Source organism: Thunnus thynnus, chromosome 19 (genome assembly GCF_963924715.1).
Source record: "Thunnus thynnus chromosome 19, fThuThy2.1, whole genome shotgun sequence".
Classification (NCBI taxonomy): Eukaryota; Metazoa; Chordata; class Actinopteri; order Scombriformes; family Scombridae; genus Thunnus; species Thunnus thynnus.
This window is the reverse complement of record NC_089535.1, coordinates 14927834-14948282: the sequence shown is the minus strand read 5'-3', so window position 1 is coordinate 14948282 and position 20449 is coordinate 14927834. Positions and strand designations below refer to the sequence as shown.

The 20449-nt window shown below is 41.5% G+C and overlaps 2 protein-coding genes across 5 annotated transcripts in view; one reads left to right on the top strand and one right to left on the bottom strand.

Annotated features, from left to right (window-relative positions):
- abl1 (c-abl oncogene 1, non-receptor tyrosine kinase) overlaps nucleotides 1-4451 on the top strand; it is a 36660-nt gene extending 32209 nt beyond the window's left edge. For all 4 annotated transcript variants that reach the window (XM_067574976.1, XM_067574975.1, XM_067574977.1 and 1 more), the window contains 4 exons: nucleotides 96-248; nucleotides 346-435; nucleotides 594-722; nucleotides 990-4451. In XM_067574976.1, coding sequence (XP_067431077.1) covers nucleotides 96-248; nucleotides 346-435; nucleotides 594-722; nucleotides 990-2665 — 2048 coding nt within the window. In that variant the 3' untranslated portion in view covers nucleotides 2666-4451. The remainder of the gene's footprint in view (nucleotides 1-95; nucleotides 249-345; nucleotides 436-593; nucleotides 723-989) is intronic.
- A 93-nt stretch (nucleotides 4452-4544) lies between these two features.
- On the bottom strand, nucleotides 4545-18885 carry rab14l (RAB14, member RAS oncogene family, like). Its single transcript, XM_067574979.1, has 8 exons — nucleotides 18748-18885; nucleotides 13539-13597; nucleotides 12353-12406; nucleotides 10817-10994; nucleotides 9644-9710; nucleotides 7836-7923; nucleotides 7252-7282; nucleotides 4545-7156 (listed from the first exon to the last, which is right to left on the bottom strand). The coding sequence occupies exons 2-8, from the start codon at nucleotides 13588-13590 to the stop codon at nucleotides 6979-6981; spliced, it is 648 nt and encodes a 215-aa protein (XP_067431080.1). The 5' UTR covers nucleotides 13591-13597; nucleotides 18748-18885; the 3' UTR covers nucleotides 4545-6978.
- Between the last annotated feature and the right edge of the window lie 1564 nt (nucleotides 18886-20449).

Sequence of the window (20449 nt, the reverse complement as noted above, 5' to 3'; positions counted from 1 at the left end):
TACGTTTTCATATTCAGGCGGCACTTCTAGACATAGTTCTATTGTCGATTGTTGTATGAATCACTCAACTAATTGTCTCATGCCAACATCTCCAGCATTTGGTGTGCTGCTGTGGGAGATTGCCACCTATGGGATGTCTCCTTACCCCGGCATTGACTTGTCCCAGGTCTACGAATTGCTGGAGAAAGACTACCGTATGGACCGACCAGAGGGCTGCCCGGAGAAGGTCTACGAGCTTATGAGGGACTGTGAGTAGCAAAACACATCTGTTCAGAACATGATTGGAGGCACGATACTGCTTGGCAACTTTTCTTTATTCTTATGTTTTGTCTTCCTTCCTGTCAGGTTGGAGGTGGAACCCATCAGAACGTCCATCTTTTGCTGAAACACACCAAGCCTTTGAGACCATGTTCCAGGAGTCCAGCATCTCTGATGGTCAGTGCTACTTTCTTAAGTTTAAAACTTTCTAAAGCATGTTTCTTGTGGATAGTATTTTCCTTCTGAAATGAATGGGTTCTGCTGTCAATGTTGTAATGTCTTAGGCAACAGGGGTTTGGTTAAGTGTTGAATCTTGGCTGTATATGTATTATTAGAGGTGGAAAAGGAGTTGGGGAAGAAAGGGAAGAAGGTGACATTGGGCTCCATTCAGCAGGCTCCAGAGCTGCCCACCAAGACCAGAACTCTTCGCAAAAACATGGACAACCGGGATGGAGATAGTCCAGGTGAGACACACTCACATGCATTGCATTCCTGCCATTATTTCCACATCTCAATGTAAAATAATCTATCATTATTGGTTATACTTAAAGGAATATTGAATGGACACAAGGGGATTGATACTCAGATTCACACAAAAATACATGATAAAGACAAAGAAATTTTAGTTTTTTCCGGTCTGTCAAAGCATTTTGTAATTGTGGTTTGATACTCAGTGGAGGTATTTTTATTTCTCACTGATGGCTCCTTGTTTCTTTTGCACTCTTCCTCAGACCTAGTGGATACAGAGGCTGCTGTGTCATCACCCATGCTCCCCAGAAAAGAGCGCCCCCTCCTGGACAGCAACCTAAATGAGGATGATCGCCTGCTACCTAAAGACAAGGACAAGACACGTGGCAGTGGCTTTCTCAGCCTCATCAAGAAAAAGAAAAAGAATGCACCAGCTCCGCCCAAACGCAGCTCCTCTTTCAGAGAGATGGATGTCCACCCTGACAGGAGGGGCGTGACTCCAGATCCTCGAGACAGTGACAGCTTCAACAGCGGTGGATCTTTGGCCATTAATGACGCCGCACATGGACTCGAATCCTCAAAGTTCCTGAGTACTAACAATAATGGGGCAGCGGGCATCACCAATGGAGCTCCTACCTACCCTGGACCTTTATTCCCCAGGAAGAAGGGAGCTCCTGCAGTGCCTGGCCCAGGGGGCAAGGCAGCTACCACACCACCCAGTGAGGAGGAAGTGATGTCTAACTCGAAGCGTTTCCTCTGGTCCTCTAGCCTGCCCTCCGGCTCAGATGGCACTGAATGGAAGTCTGTTACACTGCCGCGAGACTTGGGCCAGCGCCACTTTGACTCAGGCACCTTCGGGGGTAAACCAGCTCTGCCACGAAAGAGAACCAGTGAGCAGAAAGGGGAGAACCTCCCTCGAATGGGCACCCTGACTCCCCCACCACGTCTGCCCAAGAAGGCCGAGGAAACATCTGATGAGGTGTTAAAAGACACTGAGCCCAGTCCTGGATCCAGTCCCCAGGCTTTAACACCTAAGGTTGTCAGGAGACCAGGGGTGCCGGGGCTGGAGAACTCCAAGACCAGCGCTCTCCATGCTGAACTTCTCAAGCCCAATGTCTTCCCTGCTTTGGGGGCAGCTGGAGAAGAGTGCAGGGCCCGCAGACACAAGCACACTATGGACTCTTCATCTGTCAGGGAAAGAGGAAAGTTCCAGAAACCCAAGCCAGCCCCACCTCCGCCACCCGCCAATGCCAAAACAGGCAAGATTTCCCGCAGCCCCACTCAAGAACTCCCTTCCCCCTCAGACATCAAAGCTAAGGGCCTCCCTTCTGTGTCAGAGCCCCACCACTCAACCACTGCCAGTGACCAAGCCCGCACACCCCTCAGTGAGGGCTCCAAGAAGCTGCCCTTGGGCTCCACCTCCAAACCTCAACCGTTAAAGACCTCCACCACCTCCACTTCAGTTAGCACCTCCCTCTCCAGCCAGAGCCTAGGAGGCTTCTCCTCCTCCCTCACCTCCCCCGGCGATCAAAGCTCGCCCACCGCTTTCATCCCCCTCGTGAACACCCGACGCTCCCTTCGCAAGACTGCACCCCGCCAGGCCTCTGAACGCACGCCGAACTCAGCCGTGACGCGCGAGATGGTGCTGGAGGGCACCGAGCTGCTCCGCGCAGCCATTTGCCGCAACTCGGAGCAGACGGGTAGCCACAGCGCTGTGTTGGAGGCCGGCAAGAACCTGTCGAAGTACTGCGTGAGCTACGTCGACTCCATCCAGCAGATGAGGAACAAGTTTGCCTTCCGCGAGGCCATCAACAAGCTTGAGAGCAGCCTGCGTGAGCTGCAAATCTGCCCCACCGCCACAGGGGGCGCCAACTCACAGCAGGACTTCAGCAAGCTGCTGTCCTCTGTCAAAGAGATCAGTGACATTGTTCAGAGGTAGCGCCATAAAATCTTTAACTATTAAGAAATAAAACTGATAAGAACTGTATCTTACACTACCCTTTTTTTCTGAGCATGTGCATGAACTCTGGTCCATGCCGGGCTCATGTTGGAGAGCTGAGGGTAAAGTCTGCTAGAGAGCAGCAGCAGAGTGTAGATTTACACTCTGAAACACTTAAGCCTGTGGTTGTTGTGGATGGAATCAAAGGAATCTTTCTGTAGATGATGTCAGAGTTTGCAATATTGAAAAGCCTTAACTATGAATGAACAGTGTCTTTTGGCCTTAATGAAAGGCTAGGGGCCAAATCTTTATCAACATGACTTTTCGCCAATCATTTTTGAAATGATCATGTCTCATGTATTCTAGTTGTTTCCCTTTACTAATGACACTAGTAGAAAAAAGGCCTGTGATATTTGTTTCCATCATTGTTTGATTTTTTTTCATTGATGCCAATGACAATGAGCAAAAAAAAAAAAAAAGAAACACTTAACCTCATCTTGTAGTAGGATGCCTTCTAACACTTCATCAACTGATGTCATTGTTTCCATTTTCACCTGTAAGAATTAGGGAGCTTCTGGAATCACAGTGTTTATAACCCGATGCCTCTGTCCAACACATCCCAACATTCTCCATTGCTTTGTTGTACCATTTCATCAGTGATTGGTTGTGTGATAAGTGATGAAATCATGTCAGTGTTCGTTCCGTACTGTATGAATGCTTTTTTGCAGTATTTGCAACCATGTGCCATAAAATAATAATGGGAGCAAGCAAACATGGCAGAATGAGCCTCTAGCCTTCACCTTTTTTTGCTTCTCTGCACACTTGAGTAACAAATAGTGCCTTAAACACTTTTGGCACAGCTGTTCCAAGACTTGCCACGTCACAAGTGCGGAATTGCGGCTTTGGCGGCAAAGCGGTTAAGAATAGCTGTGCCGATTTGTTTATTGGATTTAAATGTTTGATTGCCATACCAAAAACCTTTTTATCTCCAGTGTGTACTGGGGAGGGACCAGGGTGCAGAATCTGCAACTCAGTGGATCTGACTGTTGTTTTATGTTGTCCTTAGGCTGGACTTTTGTTTGTTTTTTTTTTTGTTTTTTACAAGTTTGAATCAACTTTCTCTACATGCCAGTCATAAAAGCCATCAGTAGCAGTTTGGCCTTGCAGCAGCATGCTGTGTGATCTGTATAGAGGGATCATGGACTGAAACAGTGTTTCTCTGACCACTGAAGGGCCTCTTCGCCTGAAAGAATTTTGACAGAGGGTTTATGTCACATGGTCTAAATGCTGTTTCAGAGGCCTTTCCACCCCAGCAAATAAATATATATCCTGGGGGAAACACTGGACTGAAATGTTTATGGATCTGTCACTTGCTGTCTTACAAAAAAACCAATGTATAAGTGAGAAGCTGACCATTATAGACTTCAAAAAAACCCATGAAATTCATACGTTCCTTTATGCATCTCCAAGACATTTTTCAGTATTTGTGCTGTAGTCGTCTCACCCCGTGTGCCCTGTCTGACTGCGATGCCTGAGGACACAAGTCAACCGCAAGCTGCCTTGACTTCAACATGGTACTGTCAGTGTTGGCTCTTATTTTAAATTCCTCCCCTTTACCGACCATACCACTACTCTACTTTTCGTGTCTAAGCCTCCTCACCAATTTTGTAGACAAACTTTGCTTTCCTTTGTAAATATGTTTTCTTATTCCTATTTGTTCCTCCCTCTAGCCTTGTGCAATTTTTGTTGCAATAAAATACAAAGCAGTTGTGCTACTTGAAATAAATTACTGAGTCTGGTGCTTTTTCCTCATGTGTGTGTGAGTGTAAATGTCGTTTTGTATCTGTAGTGAAAACAGTTGCAAAAACAGACACACATCAACAGGTTATGTATAATTTATTTTTTCTGTCTAGAGTATTTTGTCATTAAAATCAAAATGTCAACATTTTAAAATCATATACACGCAAGAACGCATTTAAATGTTAGCACAGCTCCTTAAAAATTTATACATATGTACTTTTTTTTTTGTACTTGTGGACAGACAAAAGCAGGAAGTGGTCACTCAGACTGCAGAGGTGGGACACAGGGAGAAAGAAAAGAAAAAAAAAGACCCGGCCCACTTAACTTCCCACAATTACAAACCAATCCCCACTCCCCAAAAAGTTAAGACAGTGATGCAGGCCCCTCCCCATGTAGAGGAGCTACGATGGGGTGGAAGAAGAAAACAGAATACAAACATAAAAAGTGTCCCAGTCTCCACTCCATACAAAAATGAGAGGAATCAAAGTTAGCAGACATAAATACTAGTTTGCACATCATCTCAATCCGCTTCCTCTCCCCTCAACCAATCGACAAGTTCAGTAGTGTGCAGACGGGGGTGGGTAGGGGTTGGGGTTGGGGAGGGGGGCGGGGGGGTGTCTACGTGTCTGTCCTTTACATACATTTATTAATAGAAACTATGTTACAGAATTTCCCAAGCATGAATTACAGGCAACCCACTAGCACATCAACTGTACAGATCTTGGCAGAGCCAGCAAATAAATTTCTAAATCCCAAGTAGCGAGGTCATCACCAATAGTTAAGAAGCAATATATACAGCTGTCCAATCAGGGCATCACTCTATGTTACAGAAAAATTGTACTTGAAAAAAAAAACAAAAGACATAATTGTATTTTGACAATTTCATCATGTTTAGGGTGTGGGGCATGCTGCTTGGTGTTGTAATATACAAGGCAGAGGAACAACCGCCCTAACGAACAGATCAGCTCTTCAGTGCAGGCTCACTTGAGATACAGGAGTGTTTGTTTTTACATCCAAATAGTTACGATGAGAGCTTAAGACCATGCTGCTGACACTCCACCACTTGAGCAATATTGACCATGTGAGCCACCACTCGTATGTTTACTCTCCAGTAAATTCCTAGAATTATTCTAAAAAGGTTTGGTTTATTGAATCGGGGTGAGTCAGACAGCAATGTGAAGAGCAAGTGCAGCAAAACAAGAAAGATTAAAGAGTAATAACATATTAATAATAATAAGGCAACAAACGATGACAAAGAAAATGCTGGTAAAGACAGAATCTGTTGATATGACCTGGGGGGTGGCGGGAGGCGGGCGGGGGGCGGGATTTTGGGGAGTCATGAGTGAGGAGAGGGAGAGCTGGTGCAAAGGAAGAGATGTGAATGAGTCTTTCCTTAAAAAACAGAAAAAAGCCATGTTTTATTTTTTGTTAAAGTGTCATTTTAACAGAGTCAAAAAGAAACCTCCATCCAGCTTCTTCACACACACACACACAGACAAGCTGGAAAACACCCAAATTCCTTCCTGTGATAACTCAGGAGAGACGGGAATTACCCTCAAGGAATTCATGGGTAATTCCTGGTTTTCTCATCCCCTAACCCCCACCCCCCCCTCCACTCTCTCCTGAGAATATCAGTGCCAAGAAACAGAAACAGAATTTTTTTTAAAAAGCCACAAGCAGGTTAAAAACCTGCTGCGCAAGCTCACTCAGCTACACATTCTCTGACACGCACTTTAGGAGCCTCTAACCTGTGTGGCTGCATGATACACTACGTCATTGCTTTCACTGTCCGATCCCACGAAAACGAACCATGAGTGAGATATCTCGCCCGCATTAAAAACGCCAGATTGGTAAACCATGCAGGGCAGGCGTCCGGAGGATTATGATTTCGATCTGGATTCATACAGAACTGATCAGTGGTGAATGAAACTTAACGCAGTGTTTTACATGTCATATATAGCTATAAAACCAAACATAAAACAACAGTCTCAGTTTATCATTATCGTATGAACGTTACATCTATCTAAAGTGTCAGTAACCCGTGTAATGTGTGGTGGCGTCTACAATACTATGACGGGTGGTGGTGGTGGTGGTGGGGCGAGGGCGGAGGAGGGAACTACACTGAATGGTGCGAGAGGATCAAAAGAGGAGAGGTATGGACTGACAACACACTGACAAGAGTTTTAAGAGGAAGAGTGAGACGGCGACAGAGGGAGACAGACAGGCAAGAGACGAGGAAGAGGAGGAGGAGGGGAGAGATATAGTCCGCACAGCCCAGCTCAGTCTGGCCCAAGTCGATATCGGTCCCCCGTTCCTTCCCTCCGCAGCCCTGTTTCTCATGCAGCTCCTGGTGCAGTGAGGGACGAGGGTGGATGGATGTACGGAGGTGGAGGAATGGATGGAGGAGGAGGAGGGGGGGGGGAGGAGGTTGAGGGAGGGCGGGCGGGACAGACGGAGAGAGAGGAAGGCAGAGTGAAGGGAGGAGAAGGGGGGGAGGGGGGTTTGCTTGGTCATTAGCAGCCGCAGCCTTCCCTCTGGGGCTGTGGTTCACTGGTTAGCCGGCCGCCCTGAGGGGCCGAGGGCTTGTGCTGGACACCTGACTCGGCGGCGTTCAGGTCCAGGCTGCCATCTTGGATGTTCTGGTAGATCTTCTTAGCGGCTTCCAGGAAGGCGTCCTCAACGTTTTCACCTCTGTGACACAAGAGCATAAATGTGAGAAAAGAGGCGAACGGGAGTGCAAGCAAAGGGAAACTACATGCTCTAACGCTGAAGTGGTGCAGACTTACGTTTTTGCGCTGGCTTCCAGAAACAACAGACCTGTAGAACATAAAACAGACACGATGACGGAGTCAGTAAAACATTGTTGCAAGCTGACATGCCTCAAATATCAAGTCCTTATTCGCCCCCTCTTTCGATATCTCTCCTCAATTGATCTTTCCTAGTTTCTGTCACTTAATCATCACTTTTGTTTTGTAAATTCAGCGGTAAAAGCTTCTATTATAAACATTCTGAAAAGAATAAAGAGGCAAAATCAATTTTTTATAATAAATATTTAGACATTTTTTTGGGATCATTGATTTTTTTTTTTTTTTTTTGTTGGAACTGAACTTTCATAGTTTTGAAAGACGCCTTTGCAGAAAAGAGTTTGAGTCTTAGGATTACTTTTAAGACAGATTTGGTGAAAACAGTTCAATCATAGAATCCCGATAACAACGCTGACTGCTGTTTTCACTGTGTAGATACAAACACAGAACCAACATCTGTGTCTAGTCTCCCGTCTTCACCTTCTTTTACAGACTCAAAACCGCATCCTCCATTTAAAACTTTTCTCGTCTTCCCGACATTTTCGTGTTGTTTGCGTCTGGCTCACCGTTTTCCTCAGCGAACTGCTTAGCTTCCTCATACGTGACGTCCCTCTGGGCCTCCAGGTCTGCTTTGTTTCCTATGAGAATGATCACCTGAGAATACAGACAGAGAGGAAGAGAAAGTGTGAGGCAGAGTCTCTCGGGGAGACATTAGTTTTTCGAACCTCGGAGAGATATGAAACCAGGAGACGGTATAGCAACACTGTTCCTTAAGCGGGTTGATACACTTATTTCTTGTTGGTTAAGAAATCGATGGAGATAGACTAAGTGACTGACACCCCCATGTGAGCGCATCAGGCATTGCTCCTGGCAACGGTGATGTAATTAGAGCCTGAAATGTACTGATGTCATGTAATGAGCTTCCCTGTTGCAGAGTGACAGACTTTCCAAAGACTCTTCTTCTCCACTGGAACTCATGCACGGTCTTTTTTTTTTCCGCCTGTTTTTTCTGTTTTATTTCAGAATTACTCACATTGATCCTAACTGTCAACAACCAATCATTATTAGTATGTGAGCTTCAAATTTCTTTACGATGGGGAAAGTGCTCCATTTCCACTGCATGAAAGAGAAGAATGTGTAGAGTTAAAAATGTGAAGTGCATAGGAATTGTTATTTCACGGAAGACAAATAGAAGTACTGTTAATTTGATAATCTGATGATATTCACATAAAATTGACATCAAATTGAATATTTTTTTTATTTGAATTTGAATTACTGACTCTTACTGGGAAAAGAGAGAACAGGGAAGCTCTTGCTAAATTACAAGAAGTCTTACGTAACACTTATTTTCATTCAGATAACGACCGTAGCGTCAGTCAAATGATCAGATAATATGTTCTTTATGTTTCCCATCTCAAAACGACAGCAGCCAAATTAAAAACACTTATGCGAGGCCGTCCGCCACGATGGAATTCACAACCGGATGTTACGTAGCTCCCTTACACAGGGAGGGACCATTGGAAATGAATGAATGACCTTAAGTTTCGGAGGGAACTAAATTTTAAGTCTGCAATAGAATATTAAGAGAAAGCTGCTTTTTATAGCTACTTGAACTGCTTTAATTTCAATAAAAACTGGAAAAATTGAGGTGTTCTAAAACTTTTTGTTTTGTTGTTATTTTATTCCATTCTTTATAAACAATACAACATCACCATAGCAACATGTCATCATGCGTGTTTTGTTTTGCCTGTGCCATCCAGAGGGTGTTATCCGTCTACCATCTGCCTGAATCCATGTGAAGGCAGCATCAGGCTAATAACCTGCATTTTATTTTTGTTTTCCATGAGAGTCACAGAGAAAAAAGTTGACTTAACCAGTATTGCGATTACTGCATTTTCACAAGAAACCCATACATGTGTAAGAAAATAGCAGGATGTAAATAAATCACTGTTTTAAAATAACAGAGTTTTATTTACATCCTGCTATTGGCTACGCCAGAAACATTTTTTTCTCTTGATGTGGAGAAACCAGGAGTGAAAGTGACATGTTGCAGGTACCCTCTTCTCTGAAGGAAGACAGAGCTCAGTAAATTAGAGCAGTATGATTTGGCGCTAATCATATTTACGATGGAATCCAATTTAAAAAATGGACAGGGCTCTGTGGCTTCAAACAGGCTGAGGGGAGAGGGAGAGCGACGAAGAGGGGGGAAAAACAGGAAGTGAAGCAGCGACAGTGACAAAGGGTGTACTTTAAAGAAATACGGGGGATGACACAGCAGGAAAAAATAACATGCAGGAGGAACATGAATGTGCTGGTGCATACAGTTTCAGAGAAAAAGAGAAAAGACAAAAAAAAAAATGAAATCTGTACTTACAGTATTGGGATTGGTGAGGTTTCTGGCATCAGTCAGCCAGCTGCTGAGGTGGTTGTATGTGCTTCTCCTGCGAAACATTAACAGAGGGACAGAGGTTACTATGACGACAGGCAAAGATCTCTTAAGAGTCGGCAGGTGCGACATGGTGGTAACTATGTTATAAAACTACAGTGTAATCTAAAATAATAAACATACCTCAACACTAAAGTTCAATCCCAACTACAACCATTTGTTCTACAACATGTAAACAAGTCATAGTATGGAGTGGATTTGTCCCCCATCACTTTACATATTGATCACTTTAGAAAGAGACAATCACAGCGATCAATAAACCTTTCAATGCACATGTGGGCATGTCAGCATTGGTTTAAGGTAGACTTGAAAAAAATGTGAACCTATCCTTTAAGTCGCTTTGAGGTCTGTTGTTCAGAAACAACAATTTACACCTCACATGTGCAACACATCCAGCTCTGTTTTTGACCTTCATCATCATCCACCTCATCAAATCTCTATCTTAAGAAATTTCACTCTTAATCCGTCACACTGTGCCCTCTAAACTGGGCTATGTTTTACATTTAAGGAACATGCATTACAAGGAAGAATACTGATATTAAAACCAGTTATTAAAGCCACACCCTTTAATTACAGGATACTGAATTATCATCTGTGTGCTCATAGCAACCACGCAAGACCAAACCAGCACTCATCTCCGATTTCTGTCCATCGGCCAGTGGAAGCTCTAGGTAGCCACATTAAAACAGTGATGTAAACAATTCATATTAGTTTTTCCAGTTAAGGAAGGTTTCTGGGGCCCTGGGGGCCTTTAATGGAATTGGGTGTGGTGTGGACAGACATTCCACATGTTGAACTGTGTTTATTTAGCAGGCCACTGATACTATCTAGCAGTTTGAGCAAGAAAGACGGACACAAGCTGTAACACTAACTGTTCGTGTTTGTTCAGGAGGGAGACTGAGGGGGTGGACTGTGCACTTATCAGATGCGTTTGCTTTCATTTAACTTCCTCTTACATACATGTTTTTGTAAAACGCACTAGATGGTTATCACATACACCATGAAAGCTTGGGTGTGAAGTGGAGACTATGTAGTAACTGTGCATTTTCCACACACATTAACAAAAAAACAAACAAAAAAAAACAAACAAGCATCCTGTACCTGGTGATGTCGTATACCATCAGCGCTCCTGCAGCTCCACGGTAGTAGGAGCGGGTGACGGCCCTGAAGCGCTCTTGTCCTGCTGTGTCCCAAATCTGCAGCTTGATCTTCTGGCCGCTCACCTCGATTATCCTTGTACCGAACTCCACACCAATTGTATGGGGGCAGTCTGCCATGACTGAGGAGAAGAAGTGAGGATAGTGAAAATTCATCTTGCCATTTTTGCACATCTTAAATGTTATGCGTACATTTTTACTTGTCTTGAAAATGCTGCATGTAATCAGTGATCGTCTTTTACTATATTTGAACTTAAATTCTTTTTAGAGCCGTTACCATTCTTGTTAGAATTAGTGAAGTTTCATCTTATTTAAAGTTATAATCTAACCATATAATAATACCTTTCATGGTCAGCATTTTTCAATAATTGCCAATCAAGAATAATCCCAAATATAACCTGATTGATATTTACCTCATTATATAGTAGTTTTCATTGTTTGTGGTGGAGCCTGCCATTCCCTGCTGGATATAAATTGCTTTCACCAATGTTACCATATTTTATTTTATTCCATCAACCTCACTGTTTACTATTCACTCGCCTTACATTGAATCAGAGCTGTATGAAGTTACCGCTAATGCTAGCCGAGCACACTGCAAGGCGGTAATGGAACAAGAACGAGCAGCTGCAGTGAGCTGTTAGGTTGCTGTTATTCTTGATCGACTTCTTTATTAAAAAAAAACAGCCTGAGTTTGTTTGGTTGCACTGTAAACTGATACGCTGGTTGTTATCTGATTGTTTTATATTTTCTTTAATATTGGCTGCCACCAGTAACCACAACAGCCAAATCAACCAGGACTAAAATCTTTCAACTTTATGTTTTAAACAGAAAAAAAAGAGTCCAGTTAGTGTTTTTATTCCCTCATCAGGTTGATGAGACTTAAACCTCCTGTCTAGTTGTAGCTTACAATCACAATGTTGTGATACACATTTTGTGATCTTCATACACACCTCATCTTGAGCAGGTGCATCAATTATTAATCACAGTATGTAGAGTCAGTATATTCACAGTTCACTACATTTAAAGTATGAACAACCAGAAAGAGTCACATTTCTAAAAAACTGACTCTGAAAACCTTTTTTAAAACCACCCTTGTGTGTGTGTGTGTGTGTGTGTGTGTGTGTGTGTGTGTGTGTGTGTGTGTGTGTGTGTGTGTGTGTGTGTGTGTGTGTGTGAGAGAGAGAGCAGGATGCAATCGTGGATGGGTGAATGAGGAACATGGCATCTGGCTCGTTAATAGTAGCGCTAAACAAAACGGCGCTGAATGGTAATGGGAGGCTGCAGCTGACACGCACAGAAGAAGAGTCTCTCACTGTTGAGCTCACACTCGACTTCTATGCCGCCGACTTCCGCTGGCGTATAAAGAAATCTTAAGCGATTTAGGCACTCCAGTTGAACCTGGCAACCTTACATATACTGAGGCACATGCACAGATGAGAGAGAGAGAAAAAAAAAAGTCAAAAATCAGGGCAGCACTTACATTTCTTTTCTGTGAATTGATGAAGCAAACATGACTTCCCTACCCCCATGTCCCCTGTGGAGAAAGAGACAGAGAAGAGAAGAGACAGAGAGAGAAACTCAGGTCAACCAAGGAAATAACAAGAACAACAATTCTCTATTCAAGCCTGCAGTGTTGCCTCCATGCATGATGTAGCAGTCCCTCTGTGACAGTCGGCGACAATACTTTAAATTTCATGTGGACTGCTGAGAGAGCGGGCGACGGGGAAAGACAGAGCAAAAGAGAGAGGGGAGGATATGTGTGTGCTGTCCTGTAGAGTTTGACGATATATGTTTAGAACTATTTTGACACCACTGGTACGTTTGTTTTGAGCCTTAACCTTGTTTGAGTTTGACTACTGATGCTCTCAGGAGATATCTCACAAGAAAATGCTGAGAAACCAGTACCGAAGCTGAGGCATTCACTGTTTACTTTTCTTTTTAGCAACAACAATTGAAGAAAATTGTATGCATCTCTGCCAGATCATGACACGGTAAAAACACTCTTTTACCATGTCTTCAATGGTCTCTTAAAGGAAAAAAAAAAAGCAAAAACCTAGCAAGCCACCATCTATTCAGGCTTCTCTTACAGACTCAATCACACATCTCCATAAGATCCAAGCTGACAAACAGCTGTTAGCTTTGAGGCAGGGTGTTTTAAGTTTTGACAGCGGTGGAGGTTAAACAGCCCAGAGCTCTGGGTGTGTGTGTGTGTGTGTGTTTGTGAGTCTGTCTGTAAATGTATGTACAAGTAAAAGCAGCAATATATTCACTTAGAGACCTCACGTTAAGTAACATTTCAGCCAAAGTAGAACATCATTCGAATAGGGGAAACACATTTTAAAATTAATTACACATTAGCAATGTATGCTAAATTGTTGTCACTGAATTATTAGCAGTAATTGATTTTGGGCTAAAATGATATAATAAGCCTGTCATTTCTGCCTCTCTGCAGATGAATGCAGTCACACATAAACATCTCTTAAAACCTGGTGCTCTATTAAATATTAAAGAGATATTGAGACAAGCGAGATCCACCCAGTGCACGGAGCAGCATGCGGTATCCAAAAAAAACAGATTCAGGTGAAAGCTCTTTGGACATTGTCTTGATCTCCACATCTCACATCATGTAATCACACTCTGATGGTCGCCCCGCATTGCACACTTACCGATAATGATGTATTTGAAAATGTAGGAGTAGTTGTACGGTGCGGTGGCCATTGTGGCTCTGAAAGAGAGGAAAGAGGGAGAGATTTAGAGATATAAACTGTCAGTAAGGGCAACCAGCTGTTATTTAATAGAAGAATTCAGGTTTTTAGGTGATTACATTTGTTTTTCCAACAAAAAGGTTCATTTTATTTTCTTACAATCAGCGACTACAGTTCCTCACTCAGCACTGATCACGTTCATGCTGCATGCTGTGTTTCTGAATATCAGCGTGAGGACGACTTATTTGGTTCCATTAAGGTTGACATTTTCTGCTAATTTCCTGCTCTTCCATTTACGTCAATTCACATACTTTACTTGATCTAAAAAAAAAAAAATTGTCTGTATGCAAATAAAAAACACAAAATTCATACCATACCCTAGATAATGGATCGGTCATGTAAGGGTCAGTGTTACGTACAAAGCAATAATCCTATCAGAGCAACAGAACCACGAAAACAATGACAACTGTATACCTCCATAGGACTGTGAATGAACACATCGTAAACAAACATATACATTGTGTATACAGTCCAACTACTCCAGTTGACTATTTACCAAATTATACTACGCAATTATAAATAAATTTACCCATTAGACATCAACTTACCTCATAATATTTATGGCATTCATTAATGAGCCAGTATGACTCATAAATAAACCATAAATAAAATGTTTCTCATGATCATGACCTGAATTACTTCCCATTTAATTCCAATGCTGCTACAGCTGGGTCAACAGAACTAACCGAAAATGAAAAAAATACTTTTTCATTTGGTTGGAAACTAGGAGATGCTTCATATTTCTTCTTAAATAAATGCAGTAAAAACAGCCGTAGCCATGAAGATTTAAACAGTTTGGTGACTGTTTTGCATTAAATTCATAAAAATGCAATGTAAATGCTCATCATTACCACAGGAAGTTATTCACCTACAAACTTATATTAATCAGCAAAAACGTAAACAAGAGCACAGAATTGTTAGATTTTAGTTATTGCCAGTGACCCCTAAATGACTGTTGATGACTCCCCTCCCATTTATATTACTACACCAAAACTGACGAAACTCATCTTTTTTTTTAAGAGTAGAAATGTATGTTGAGATTTCAATTGACATCTGTTAGCTGACTGATACAGTGTTCATGAGATAGTACACCGGGGTGCACGCTGGAACAAAGTGTAATATTACTATCTACCCAATGTTTGTCTGAAGCTACCTTTCACATGCTGCACCACTGTTCACTTGGCTTGAGGGAAAACTAAATGAAGTGTGTCAACATTTTGTGGATAGTTCATGGGCCTATGAGATTAGAGCATTCCCAACAAAAACAGAGTCATGCTGGCTCTGCCTGTTAACAACAACTGAAATCTCCACGGCCACTGAGGCCAGTTGTGACTAGCATGGTTTGGCAATACTTGGAAACCCCTCATGAATCCAGTTTTTTTTTTTTTTTTTTTGCCGAAAGAAAACAAAATACTTTGATTTCACCCAAAGAAAATATGTCCATAATGTCTATCTTAAACCATCTCAATAACCTATAAACCAAACTCATCCTCACTTCAGAGGCTCAGCGGTCACGTCTTTATAACAGTTACCCTGCTGTCTCCACTGACTGTCTTCTCTCATAATAGCAGAGCAACACTGGTTAATTGTGATTGCACTGGACACGGTCTGTCTACACATAAACAGAGAGGCGATTACATGTACGCAAGAACACCTCCGGCATCATAGGTTAAGATCTACAAATAGCCCCGACACCGATCTGATACTCAGTGCTGCTTCATTGTTAAAGTCCACTCTCAGCACATAGACAAAGCGTATAGGGAAAAAAAATCATTCAGGTTTAGCAGACAAGATCACCAATACAAGCGCATCTAAAGAGCATTCACACAAATACACAGGGTTAAGCAGCCAGGGGCAGATGCTCTTTTTCAACTTGCACAGATTTGTTCATAAATAAATGATCTGGTCATGTATGACATCAATGAAGCCGATTTAGAAAGCAAGCAGTTTTTTATCATGATCAATTTCACCATAGAAATCACTTTGCAATGCCATAACCAGACATCAAGGCTTTCTTGTAGTTGTGCTGAATAAAGGCTGTTTTATAATTCTGTATCAAGGTGCTGCCGTAAAGTGTAGCTGCTGTAGGGAAGTAAATAATTCAATCAGGAGCATAATCATTCAGCAGCCTGATGGTTTCTATATCCCGAGCTAAGATAGTCTTCCTCAAACCAGTATGTTTCTCTGATAGGCAGCTCCATGCTGCAGTTTACGCAGTTCCTGGGAAATGAAATCACTGTGCCACATCAGAGCCTAGTGCTGGTGTTATGCTCACATTTCTGCATCTGCAGTTCAGCGACCGTGTTTGACTGGCAAGATTAATGCTGACACAACCATAAGAAATGTGGTGATGGGGTGTGATAAGAGAAGCTAGAGAGAGAGAAGCGACAAAAAAAAAAAAAAAAAAAAAAAGAGAGCAAGCGAGTAAAAAAAGAAGAAAGGGACTTAAGCAACAGGGATGAAAATAGTGAGATAAAAGGAGAAGACTTTAAGTAGTGTAAGGAAATGGAGTAAGTGTGTGATAGTGATATTATATATAGGTTATATATAGGGGCTACTACAAGGCTTAGCTGAGGTTAATTCAGGTCGAGGTGTCACCTTTCATTTTGCTAAATGTTGGGTCTGGTACCCTCATGGTGGCACATAAACACTGACTCCTGCTACAATTCCTGAAAACCTGATGCTAGAAACCCCCCAACTGAAGAGAATACTTATATGCAGACACAAATTACATAAAAAAATAAATTAGAAAATAAATATAGATGAAGAAGAACTCAAAGTATGTTTCACAACAATTTTCTAAACCAATTATCATTTCTTAAAAAACAGCATAAATTACTGAATGTTATCATTTGAAACTATGTCAATAATTCGCAGGGCTACCACTGCAGGGTGTGTTTTGTTGGTGGCTCACTTGCAGACCTCCACAAACTCTTGCAACTTGACCTGACATTTGGTTACTACTCAGGCTAACACCAACTGGCTAAGTGAAGCTAAAAGCAGTCTGTATGAACCTGCCACTTACATTATCATAAACTACCTGGGTACCTACCCCTTTTATAAATAGAGTTTACTGATATCACAGTAATGACCATAGTACACTTGCTATCAAAAGCTTGTTTACAGCAAGGTGCTACTTATATTGTTTTTCCTACCACTAAATACATTGAATCTACTGATGTATTAGCAAAGTCAGGCACTTTTTAACAACAGGACTTCCATGTCATGTGATTTATATAATTAATTTGAAACACGACTAAAGGGAGTGCATTTACTTGCACTGAGCAAGTCCCACACACTGATCCAGTGCACAGTTTTTCAAATGAAGCAGAAACCGTGAATAAGTCACACAATTACACCATTGCTATCCTTTAAAATCCCAGCGTTACGTTTAAAGGCCTTTTTCTGGGCTGCCTCTTGTCACATGACCCTCATGTGGCATCTCTATCCCCAGTGTGATGGTTTTCAGTGCTCTGCAAGGTGAGCTATTAGAGGAGGTGTCCCCAAGCTGAGTAACATCAAAATGTGATTCAGCTGTGACACTCAAACTCCCCTTTTCAGCTTGTTGTGCTCATTATAAGGAAATAAATCCACTGTGTATCCATCAAGGAGAAGGCGAGTCAACACCATGTGACCAGACTGCAGTCTCAGCACTTCTCCCTTACTCCAGAGAAACACTGTCACCACCTTTCCTCCCCTAAACAGCCACTTCCCATAGAGGCCGGGATGCACGACACAGATCTGGGCGATCAGGAAATCATGACACATATATAGTCACAGTGCCTCCATGATGTTCAGGCCCCACTATTCGCATCATGTGACTCCTTTCAAGCCATACATAATGAGATCATCACACTACCATTTACAGCCGAGACAGAGCACATTGTCACAATGTGTACAAACTGAATTAATGATCTTTAACAAGATATATATGATAAATTAAAGTCACCACATAAGAAAAACAACAACAAACTGTAACGTATCATATCACGCCTGCTAGTACCCAGAGTGTAATGGTACAAAAAGCTGAAATGATGTAGCACTTTATGAGAGATAAAGGCCAATTCAAACGAAATTTGCATCTTTATAAGTCATTAAAGATCTGCTTTGTCGCAAACTTCCGTGTTTCAAATTGTACTCATCCGTTGTTTGAAAAAGTAAAGCCAAAGAGGAGGCTACCACCCTGCTGGCTAACGAATTAGCATCGGACATAATGTGCAACGCTGCACTAAACATGATCACGTTACTATCATCCCTTCCATGTAAGAAATCAGAATTAAAAAGAGACACAAAATCCAAACAAACCCGACTGGAATACATGATGTTAACGCTTTAATTTGACACTGTAACGTTATTCCTGCTCCCCAACGACGTTGGCTAGTTTAGCTTAACAACCGGCAAAGTGACAGCGTCGTTTAGAGTAATTTTCTGTTATAAGTAAGCACAGGAAAAAATTGTAACGTTATTAAGCAGATGAGGAACTTAACCGTGACATTATCTTTGTCAGATAACGAGATTATCGTGTCTGATAAGAACCACGGCCCCTAAATCAACGCTAGCTGTTTTGACAGCTAAGTTTGCGTTAGCTTAGCTAGCTACCTGCTTGCTGACATCAATGTTTTTATCATGACAACAAATCGCATAAATCACAACACACGTTTTCTCGGTCGCGTCTATTAGCCAATAGACAACCTGTTAAATGTCATTTAACTGAAAACTAAATTACCCCTCAGTATAATTTCACAAAAGCCAACATACAGTTTACTAACGGTAGCCTTAGCATGCTAGTTTCCCAGCTAGGTTAGCTGCGAGGGTTGGATTATTGCAGCTGGATAGATACGTAGATTATCTTGTCAATACATATCGTTATTTAAAAACCCCTTCTCACCTACATTAGTGCTATCTGACTGTTTAATAGATACGATCTTGTATTCTTGGAGGCTTACACCAACCTACTATTAGCCATCTGTTAGCTCGCCCCGTTAGCTTGCCAATTAGCCGATTCCTGTCCCATCTGTTTGATAATTTAAATATCAATGTCTCTACGTTTATCAGACATTATATACGTGTATGTGAGTGCGTTCAGATATTTCCCCTTCCCTGTCCTTACCAGGAATAAGGTCTTTAGAGCGTTGTGTTGAGCTGTTCAGAGGAGGTTTGCAGGTTATCCTGGCTCAAGATGGCTGATCACGGCACAGGGTTTCCTCCGCTGTATACAATGGGCTTCTGGGACAAAGAGCATCATATGCGGCGATCTGCGGTTTGTGCACCAATAGTGCGTGTTTGGTGGGAGGCTGCTTCACCTGTACAGGTGTATTCATGTATACTGTATTGGTATAATACTTAATATTGATTAAGTGCTGTATCGGATAATTAAATCATCACTTAGGTGGAATCATACTAGATTAAGTGGGGGATTTGTTTACACCTGTTTAACCTGGATTCAGATTAGAGTTGCAACGATTAATCGATTAAAGGAGGTGTTCACAAATTTTCAAGTCTGTTTTAAAATAACAGTCAGGTGTCCAAATGAACATTTAAGTAGGTTTTTCTTGCCATAATCCTCCTGTTCATACTGACCATTAGAAAATCCCTTCATAATGAACTTACAATGTAAGTGATGGGGGCCAAAATCCACAAGCCTCCCTCTGTGCAAAATTGTATTTAAAAGTTTATCTGGATATAAATATAAAGCTTCAGCCTCAAATTAGTCAAATCAAGTAGGCTAGATATCTTCAAACGTTACAGTCTTTTTAGTGCCAAAGTCCCTCTTTTTGTCCCACCTCTTTCAGTGTTCATAGGTATGACTGTTTTAAGACACACTCGAAAAATTGTGAACCACCCCTTTAATTGATTGATTGCCAACTATTAAATTAATCGCCAACTATTTTGATAATCGATTAATTGTTTTGAGTCATTTTTTAAGAAAAATGTTCTGATACCAGTTTCTCAAATCTGAATGATTTCTGGTTTATTTAGTCTTCTGTGATAGTAAACCGAATATCTTTGGGTTGTGTACATGTGGACAAAACAAGACATTTGAGGACCTTGGGCTTTGGGAAACAACGATAGACATTTTCTTTTTTTTTCTGATATTTTATGGACCAAACAACTAATCGATTAATCGAGAAAATAATCAACAGCAGCCCTAGTTCAGATTCTGTGCACTTAGGTTAGTGTTTCACCATGCTTGACTTATTGTGAGATGTGAGTTTTAGCCATTTAGATCCCTCTAACCCATACTAAAAATAATTTATTGTTAATTTGTATTCCAATACTTGTTGCATTGGCACCAACTACTACTACTACTACTACTACTACTCCCAGAAAATACATGAAATCAATGTTTACACTTAAACTAAATATAGTAAATACTGCATACTACATTACCACTGCATCCAATAATAAAACATAAACAACAATACATAAAAACTACACAAAACATTAACTTAAAACCATTTGAACATAAATACTGCAAAGAAATGAAAGCAGACCCATTTTGCTTATTTACTCCTCATGAATAACATCTTTAGTTGCTTCATAAAACCTTTTTTGCTGATGATTGAGATATAAAGCAAGGAAGTGTTTTTTTTTTTATTGCATTGGTTGCTTCGTTTCACATCTGTCTGTGAGAAACAAGCTGACAGCTTGAAGGCCCACATTTGAAGCCAGGTTAAAATGTGTTAATGTGTTCATTGGAAAAATGTCTTTTGCATTTGGTTAGAATAACACATTTGTCGCAAGCAAACAATCAGCATAAGGAAAGTGAATATGAAGTGTTTATCAAATATTTGGAGCTGGCAAGCTTCCAT

Bases quoted from the DNA above. Each gene is read 5' to 3' on its own strand.
- rab14l (XM_067574979.1), bottom strand. From the start codon at position 13,590: ATGGCCACCGCACCGTACAACTACTCCTACATTTTCAAATACATCATT. The intron at 9,711-10,816 runs GTACAGGATGCT...AATGTTTCGCAG, and splicing joins ATGGTATACGACATCACCAG to GAGAAGCACATACAACCACC. The intron at 7,157-7,251 runs GTAAGTCTGCAC...CTTGTGTCACAG, and splicing joins CTGGAAGCCAGCGCAAAAAC to AGGTGAAAACGTTGAGGACG.